Consider the following 9,669-nt stretch of genomic DNA (forward strand, 5'->3'; position numbering starts at 1 on the left):
CTCTGCAGCTCCTCTTGCTGCTGCTTTGTATGATACAGCCATACTGAAAGCCTTGTCCAATGTTAAATCTTTTTCAGAAAGCAGCCTTTTTTGTGTTCCTTCACTTAAGAGACCGCAAACGAATTTGTCTCGAAAATAATCTGATAGTCCTGCCCCGAATTGGCAGTACTTTGATAGCTTTCTTAATTCGGTTAGGTAATCAGCGTTACTTTCATTCTTGTGTTGATTTCTCTTGAAGAATTTGAATCGTTCCACTATCAGCAGCGGTGTTGGGTTTAAGTGCTCCTGCAGGGTATCAACAATTTCTTTAAAATTCTTGTCCTTTGGTTTGGCTGGAGTGATTAAATTTTGTAACAGCCCGTATGCCTTTGCGCCCATTAGGTTCAGCAGTACTGAAGCTTTTTTTTCATCTTCTATTCCATTTGCAGTGCAATATACCTCTACTCTTTCCACGTATGTGGTCCAATCCTCTATTTCGCTATCAAAAGCCTCAATATTACCAGACTTAGGCATTTCAGAAAAGATATGGCGCTTCCCGCGCTTTTCTTTCTTTTCAGCAGCAAAGATATGGCGCTTCCCGCGCTTTCCCGCCGCTGCTGCCGATGACAACGCTGTTTCCCGCGGTTTCCGTTCTTTGTTTTTTTTAAATTTTATTTATTTACTGTCGGAGACTCGTTCCCGCCGGACTTTCTCTCCAGGTCTGAATGCTGACCTGCCTGCCCCGCCGGCCGTCTCCCGAGTGCTCCCTCCCAGTCTGTTATTGCTTGCCTCCGATTTCGCTGCCTGTCTCAGCTGTAGAGCCAGCCACTGGAGCCCCAGCCTGACGCCCAGGAAGGATTAGCGCAGTACCTGCCACCAGCTTGGCCAGCTGGTGAAACCACAGCTTCTCTCACTTTCTTGAGTCTTCTGGACGCCCGAGGAGGTGCTGCCGAATTGCAGGTAAGTCCGTTTCCACTTCGTCGCCACTGTAGTGTCCGTGTGTTGATAAAGACACTGAAGACAGGAGTTGATTCTGGGGGGGGGTTCTAACGGATATACACAATATACAGGCTTATATAGCCCGAGTGGCCATTACCGGCATTACAGCACACCTGGGGCTCTTAAAGGCACATACACTACACTCCGACAGTGCGGCATTCCCTCAGTACTGCACGGGGCATGTCAGTTGGATTATGGGCTCAAGTCTCTGGAGTGGGGCTCGTACCCACGATCTTCTAACGTGGAGAGGGGAGTGATACTGGTTGAGTGTGTGTGAGCGAGTGCTCAGGAACGAGGGCGAGTTTGGCATCTCGTGTGATCACCTGTAACACGGAGCGGAAAGAGGTAGCACCAAACCTGGCTCCCGTAACACAAGCAAAGTCATTTGACAAGCCTGTGGCTCTTGACTTACCTTCGTGTGTCACCGGCAGCTCCCGCCTGCCTCACACTCGTGCTCACCCAAGTGTTGACCCTTCCATTTGTACAGTTAGTCCGCACCGTGAGCTCTCGAACCTGCCTCGCCCAGCGTTGCATGGTGTCTGTGTGCTGTTATTTCAGAATCTCGCTGTGATTTCCACACTGTCAGTGGTTAACACTGCATCTGTCCTAAATCACCTTCCCTATTCCCCCATCGAGGTGCTTAGAGTACCCGAGTGACGTCTGCAGCCAAATGAATCTTAGCAACCAGCATGTGGCCCATGGGCAGAGACTGCACACTTGGCAAAGTGGCATCGGATATCAGAAACTCTCACCCTGAGGGCAATCAGTGCGATCCCACGGGCACCACGCCATAATCAGGTGGTTTGATACTCGAGGCAAAGAGAGAGAGAGAGAGGCTGCGAACAAGGCAGAGAGAGGGTGAAGGAAACAGAATGGGAGAGAAAAAAAGGAAGACTGGAGGAGCAAGTAGAGAGAACAAAAAAGAGAGGGGGGAGGGGAGGGTAGAGGAGTGGAGGGTTTGGAGAGAGGGAGGAGAGGGAGGGGTGGAGACGGGAGCAGAGGGAGGAGACAGGAGGAGAATGGAGGAGAGGGGAGAAGAGGGGAGGAGAAGGGAGGCGAGGGTAGGGGAGTGGAGGAAAGGGGGGAGAGGGGAGGGGATAAGAGTGAAAAGTAAAGTGGAGAGGGGAGGAGAGGAGTGGGAAGGCGAGGGAATGAGAGGAGAGGGGAGAAGAGAAGAAGGGAGGTGATTAGAGGGGAGGGGAGGGATTGGCGAGAGGAGGGGAGGGAAAGAGAGCAGACTTATTACCATCTTGATGATCTCCGCTACGGCAGTGATAGCTAGAATTGGCCTCAGTTCCTTTCGGTTAGACAGGGGTAAAGATCAGCTGGGCTTCTGGCTCTTGATTGCCATCCACTGACTGCTGGATGTAGGTGTGGACTGTGCATGACCGTGAAGCCACTGATTGTCAAATATCCCTCGACAGCCAGCTGGGGATTGTCCATGCCAACGTTCCTGCTGTATTCTGAGAATAACTTCACACCCCAGCCCCCTGATTGGCCAGAAATTAGAGACAGGGAGCCTGGGATTTATCAGCATGCCCCTCCCAGTGTGTGCCGGGGTGCGAAAGTGCCAATCCTTGCCTCAGTGTTGAGGTTCACACATGGACAATACACATCGAGGAGATATTGGGGACAACTAGTGCCCGTGGGATACCAGTGGGGTGCTGTTCCACTCCCAGCTAGAGGGAGCAGTGTTCACTCCCATTCCAGAGGGGGCGCTGTTCCTGTGTATTCCTGGAGGGGGCGCTGTTCCTGTGTATTCCTGGAGGGGCGCTGTTCCTGTCTATTCCTGGCGGGGGCGCTGTTCCTGTGTATTCCTGGAGGGGGCGCTGTTCCTGTGTATTCCTAGAGGGGGTGCTGTTCCTATGTATTCCTGGAGGGGGCGCTGTTCCTGTGTATTCCTCGAGGGGGCACTGTTCCTGTGTATTCCTGGAGGGGGTGCTGTTCCTGTGTATTCCTGGAGGGGGCACTGTTCCTGTGTATTCCTGGAGGGGGCGCTGTTCCTGTGTATCCCTGGAGGGGGTGCTGTTCCTGTGTATTCCTGGAGGGGGCGCTGTTCCTGTGTATTCCTGGAGGGGGCGCTGTTCCTGTGTATTCCTGGAGGGGGCGCTGTTCCTGTGCATTCCTGGAGGGGGCGCTGTTCCTGTGCATTCCTGGAGGGGGTGCTGTTCCTGTGTATTCCTGGAGGGGGCGCTGTTCCTGTGTATTCCTGGAGGGGGCGCGGTTCCTGGGTATTCCTGGAGGGGGCACTGTTCCTGTGTATTCCTGGAGGGGGCGCTGTTCCTGTGTATTCCTAGAGGGGGTGCTGTTCCTGTGTATTCCTGGAGGGGGCGCTGTTTCTGTATATTCCTGGAGGGGGCGCTGTTCCTGTGTATTCCTGGAGGGGGCGCTGTTCCTGTGTATTCCTAGAGGGGGGCGCTGTTCCTGTGCATTCCTGGAGGGGGCGCTGTTCCTGTGCATTCCTGGAGGGGGCGCTGTTCCTGTGTATTCCTGGAGGGGGCGCTGTTCCTGGCTATAGTGGATAGACTGGAGAAGCTGGGCTTGTTCTCCTTGGAGCAGAGAAGATTGAGAGGAGATTTGATCGAAGTGTTCAAAATCATGAGGGGTCTGGACAGAGTAGATAGAGAGAAACTGTTCCCATTGGCAGAAGGGTTGAGAACCAGAGGACACAGATTTAAGGTGATTGGCAAAAGAACCAAAGGCTACGTAAGAAAAAACTTTTTTATGCAGCGAGTGGTTAAGACCTGGAATTCACTGCCTGGTGGAGGCAGACTCAATCATGGCTTTCAAAACGGAGTTGGATAAGTATCTTAAAGAAAATAGAATTGCAGGGCTACAGGGAAAGGGCAGGGAAGTGGGACTAGCTGATTTTTTAAAATTCGTTTATGGGATGTGGGCGTCGCTGGCAAGGCCGGCATTTATTGCCCATCCCTAGTTGCCCTCGAGAAGGTGGTGGTGAGCCGCCTTCTTGAACCGCTGCAGTCCGTGTGGTGAAGGTACTCCCACAGCGCTGTTCGGGAGGGAGTTCCAGGATCTTGCCCCAGCGACAATGAAGGAACGGTGATATACTTCTAAGTCAGGATGGTGTGTGACTCGGAGGGGAACTTGGAGGTGGTGGTGTTCCCATGCGCCTGCTGCCCTTGTCCTTCTAGGTGGAAGAGGTCGCGGGTTTGGGAGGTGCTGCCGAAGAAGCCTTGGTGAGTTGCTGCAGTGCATCTTATAGATGGTACACACTGCAGCCACGGTGCGCCGGTGGTGGAGGGAGTGAATGTTTAAGGTGGTGGATGGGGAGTCAATCAAGCGGGCTGCTTTGTCCTGGATGGTGTCGAGCTTCTTGAGTGTTGTTGGAGCTACACTCATCCAGGCAAGTGGAGAGTTTCCACCACACTCCTTACTTGTGCCTTGTAGATGGTGGAAAGGTTTTGGGGAGTCAGGAGGTGAGACACTCACTGCAGAATACCCAGCCTCTGACCTGCTCTTGTTGCCACAGTATTTATGTGGCTGGTCCAGTTAAGTTTCTGGTTAATGGTAACCCCCAGGATGTTGATGGTGGGGGATTCGGCGATGGTAATACCATTGAATGTGAAGGGGAGGTGGTTAGACTCTCGCTTGTTGGAGATAGTCATTGTCTGGCACTTCTGTGGCGCGAATGTTACCTGCCACTTATCAGCCCAAGCCTGAACATCGTCCAGGTCTTGTTGCATGCAGGCATGGACTGCTTCATTATCTGAGGAGTTGTGAATGGCACTGAACACTGTGCAGTCATCAGCGAACATCCCCATTTGTGACCTTATGTTGGAGAGAAGGTCATTGATGAAGCAGCTGAAGATGGTTGGGCCCAGCACGTCAGTGCAAAAGACAAGGCTGAAGCATTTGCAACCAGCTTCAGCCAGAAGTGCCGAGTGGATGATCCATATCGGCCTACTTCCGAGATCCCCACCATCACAGAAGCCAGTCTTCAGCCAATTCGATTCATTCCACGTGATATCAAGAAACGGCTGAGCGCACTGAATACAGCAAAGGCTATGGGCCCCGACAACATCCCGGCTGTCGTGCTGAAGACTTGTGCTCCAGAACTAGCCGCGCCTCTAGCCAAGCTGTTCCAGTACAGCTACAACACTGGCATCTATCCGACAATGTGGAAAACTGCCCAGGTATGTCCTGTCCACAAAAAGCAGGACAAATCCAACCCGGCCAATTACCGCCCCATCAGTCTACGCTCAATCATCAGCAAAGTGATGGAAGGTGTCATCGACAGTGCTATCAAGCGGCACTTACTCACCAATAACCTGCTCACTGATGCCCAGTTTGGGTTCTGCCAGGACCACTCGGCTCCAGACCTCATTACAGCCTTGGTCCAAACATGGACAAAGGAGCTGAATTCCAGAGGTGAGGTGAGAGTGACTGCCCTTGATATCAAGGCAGCATTTGACCGAGTGTGGCATCAAGGAGCCCTAGTAAAACTGAAGTCAATGGGAATCAGGGGGAAAACACTCCATTGGCTGGATTCATACCTAGCACAAAGGAAGATGGTTGTGGTGATTGAAGGTCAATCATCACAGCACCAGGACATCGTTGCAGGAGTTCCTCAGGGCAGTGTCCTAGGCCCAACCATCTTCAGCTGCTTCATCAATGAACTTCCCTCCAACATAAGGTCAGAAATGGGGATGTTCGCTGATGACTGCACAGTGTTCAGCGCCATTCACAACTCCTCAGATAATGAAGCAGTCCATGCCCGCATGCAACAAGACCTGGACGACATTCAGGCTTGGGCTGATAAGTGGCAGGTAAGATTTACGCCACAGAAGTGCCAGGCAATGACTATCTCCAACAAGCGAGAGTCTAATCACCTTCCCTTGACATTCAACGACATTACCATCGCTGAATCCCCCACCATCAACATCCTGGGGGGTTCACCATTGACCAGAAACTTAACTGAACCAGCCACATAAATACTGTGGCAACAAGAGCAGGTCAGAGGCTGGGTATTCTGCGGCATTTATTGCCCGTCCCTAATTGCCCTCGAGAAGGTGGTGGTGAGCCGTCTTCTTGAACCGCTGCAGTCCGTGTGGTGAAGGTGCTCCCACAGTGCTGTTAGGGAGGGAGTTCCAGGATTTTGACCCAGCGACGATGAAGGAATGGCCGATATATTTCCAAGTCAGGATGTGACTTGGAGGTGAACTTGGAGGTGGTGGTGTTCCCATGCGCCTGCTGCCCTTGTCCTTCTAGGTGGAAGAGGTCGCGGGTTTGCGAGGTGCTGCCGAAGAAGCCTTGGCGAGTTGCTGCAGTGCATCTTGTAGATGGTACACACTGCAGCCACAGTACGCCGGTGGCGGAGGGAGTGAATGTTTAAGGTGGTGGATGGGGTGCCAATCAAGTGGCTGCTTTGTCTGGATGGTGTCGAGCTTCTTGAGTGTTGTTAGAGCTGCACTCATCCAGGCAAGTGGAGAGTATTCCATCACACTCCTTACTTGTGCCTTGTAGATGGTGGAAAGGCACTGGGGAGTCAGGAGGTGAGACACTCGCCGCAGAATACCCAGCCTCTGACCTGCTCTTGTTGCCACAGTATTTATGTGGCTGGTCCAGTTAAGTTTCTGGTCAATGGTGACCCCCCCAGGATGTTGATGGTGGGGGATTCGGTGATGGTAATGCTGTTGAATATCAAGGGGCAGTGGTTAGACTCTCGCTTGCTAGTGTCTATTTCCCCAGGGTGCGCTGTTCCTGTCTATTCATGGCGGGGGTGCTGTTTCAGTCTATTCCTCAAGGAGGCACTGATCCTGTCTATTCCCAAGTAGAGTAGGCCGTAGAGGCCAATTCATTAAATATATTCAAGAAGGAGTTGGATATATTTCTTAAGGCTAAAGGGATCAAGGGATATGGGGAGAAAGCAGGGACAGGGTACTGAATTTGGGTGATCAGCCATGATCTCATTGAATGGCGGAGCAGGCTTGAGGGGCCGAATGGCCTACTCCTGCTCCTATCTTCTATGTTTCTATGTTTCAAGGAAGGTGTTCCTATCTTTTCACCAGTGGGCGCCATACCTGTGTATTCCTGTAGGGAGCGGTGTTCCTGTCTATTCCTCTGGGTGGGTGTTCCTTTCTGTTCCCCAGGGGGCGCTGTTCCTGTCTATTCCTCAGGGGGCGCTGTTCCTGTGTGTTCCTGCCTATCCACAGGGGGTGCTGTTACTGTCTATTTCGGAGGGAGCGCTGTTCCTAAGATTCTTTGGCCTAGAAATTCGGTGGGCTGCACCACCAGTTAGCGCCCAAAAAGTGCACTTCGTGGGTTTAGCGCCACTGGCCACGCCTCCCGCGAAATTTAGCAGGGCGCTAATGGCGGCGTTAGCCGTTCAGCGGGGCCTACCTGCGGCGGTAGTGGCGCTAATTAAAGGGGAGGTGCGGGGCGGCCATTTTTCTTGCTGGCCGCCTGCCAGCACCTCCTCGCGCCGCCGTCCCTGGCCTCCTGAGCCACCCCCCGGGCAGTGCCGGCTGTGTCCCAAGAGTCCGGCACTTCTCCTCAGTGCCGGGCTCTTTTGCCGGCACTCGCGATCTCCGATCGCGCTGGTGCAGGCCCCTCCCCTTTAAGAAGGGGAGGAAGGCCTGCAGTACCGCAGCACGCCGTGCCGCAGCGTGTGGCACTGCGGCATGTTGCGCTGCGATATTCAGTTGCAGCACCCCAAGAGGGATGCGGGGCGCCTCGAGCAGCGCCCTGCTTCCGTTTGGGGCGCTGAAACTGAATATCGGGCTGGCACAAGCGGCTCCGTCCGGAGCGGTAATTCCGGCACCCAGGCGAGCTTGGTGCCCCACCGAATTTCTAGGCCTTTGTCTCTAAGACTGAGACCATCTGATCAGCTGCCTCTGCCACGTCCCTTCTTTCCCCTTATCTATGGGACCAAACTTCCTCTAAGGTTCCCCCCTGCCCTAGCCCTGAACTCAAATCTTTCTCCAGTTTCTCTCCAATCTCCCCTCATGATCTCTCTGCACTCATCTTGTCTATGAGACCCACCTCCTGCTCCCTCGACCCTATTCCCACCAAACTGCTGACCACCCAACTTCCTTTTCTGGCACCCATGTTAGCTGATATTGTTAACGGTTCTCTCTCCTCAGGTACTGTCCCCCTCTCCCTCAAATCTGCCGTCATCACCCCTCTGCTTAAAAAAACAAACCTTGATCCCTCCGTCCTTGCAAACTACCACCCCATCTCCAACCTCTCTTTCCTTTCCAAAGTCCTTGAATGTGTTGTCACCTCCCAAATCCATGCCCATCTTTCCTGCAATTCCATGTTTGAATCCCTCCAATCACGTTTCCACCCTTGACACAGTACCGAAACGGCTTTCCTCAAAGTCACAAATGACATCCTTTGTGACTGTGACAAAGGTAAACTATCCCTCCTCGTCCTTCTTGACTTGTCTGCAGCCTTTGACACGGTTGACCACTCCATCCTTCTCCAACGCCTCTCCACTGTCGTCCAGCTGGGTGGGACTGCACTCGCCTGGTTCCATTCTTATCTATCTAATCGTAGCCAGAGAATCACCTGCAACGGCTTCTCTTCCCGCTCCCGCATCGTTACCTCTGGTGTCCCCCAAGGATCTATCCTTGGCCCCTCCTATTTCTCATCTACATGTTGCCCCTCGGCGACATCATCCGAAAACACAGCGTCAGTTTCCACATGTACGCTGACGACACCCAGCTCTACCTCACTACCACTTCTCTCGACCCCGCCACAGTGTCTAAATTGTCAGACTGCTTGTCCGACATACAGTTCTGGATGAGCAGAATTTTTCTCCAATTAAATATTGGGAAGACTGAAGCCATTGTTTTCAGTCCCTGCCACAAACTCCGTTCCCGAGCCACTGACTCCATCCCTCTCCCTAACATCTGTCTGAGGCTGAACCACACTGTTCACAACCTTGGTGTCATATTTGACCCTGAAATGAGCTTCCGACCACATATCCGCAGCATAACTAAGACCGCCTATTTCCACCTCCGTAACATCGCCCGTCTCTGCCCCGCCTCAGCTCATCCGCTGCTGAAACCCTCATCCATGCCTTTGTTACCTCTAGACTTGACTATTCCAACACACTCCTGGCTGGCCTCCCACATTCCAGGGGGCACTGTTCCTCTCTATTCATGGAGGGGCGCTGTTCCTGTCTATTGCCCAGGTGGCGCTGTTCCTGTCTATTCATGGAGGGGGCATTATTCCTCTCTATTCATGGAGGGGCGCTGTTCCTGTCTATTGCCCAGGGGGCGCTGTTCCTATCTATTCCCCAGGGGGCACTGTTCCTCTCTATTCATGGAGGGGCGCTGTTCCTGTCTATTGCCCAGGTGGCGCTGTTCCTGTCTATTCATGGAGGGGGCATTATTCCTCTCTATTCATGGAGGGGCGCTGTTCCTGTCTATTCCCCAGGGGGCGCTGTTCCTGTCTATTCCCCAGGGGGCGCTGTTCCTGTCTATTCCCCAGGGGGCGCTGTTCCTGTTTATTCACCAGGGGGCGCTGTTCCTGTCTATTCACCAGGGGGCGCTGTTCCTGTCTATTCACCAGGGGGCGCTGTTCCTGTCTATTCCCCAGGGGGCGCTGTTCCTGTCTATTCCCCAGGGGGCGCTGTTCCTGCCTATTCCCCAGGGGGCGCTGTTCCTGTCTATTCCTGTAGTGGGTGCTGTTCCGGTCTGATCCTGGAGGGGGCGCTGTTCCAGT

General features: G+C 53.3%; 1 protein-coding gene across 1 annotated transcript in view; it reads right to left on the reverse strand.

Moving 5' to 3' along the window:
* Nucleotides 1-1,512, reverse strand: part of LOC147112191 (cyclic nucleotide-gated channel alpha-4-like) — a 53,425-nt gene extending 51,913 nt beyond the window's left edge. Inside the window, exon 1 of the mRNA XM_085998326.1 lies at nt 1,391-1,512. Coding sequence (XP_085854452.1) covers nt 1,391-1,512 — 122 coding nt within the window. The remainder of the gene's footprint in view (nt 1-1,390) is intronic.
* Between the last annotated feature and the right edge of the window lie 8,157 nt (nt 1,513-9,669).

Source organism: Somniosus microcephalus, chromosome 10 (genome assembly GCF_052327205.1).
Source record: "Somniosus microcephalus isolate GS21.2 chromosome 10, FLI_Smic_1.0, whole genome shotgun sequence".
NCBI classification, from domain to species: domain Eukaryota; kingdom Metazoa; phylum Chordata; class Chondrichthyes; order Squaliformes; family Somniosidae; genus Somniosus; species Somniosus microcephalus.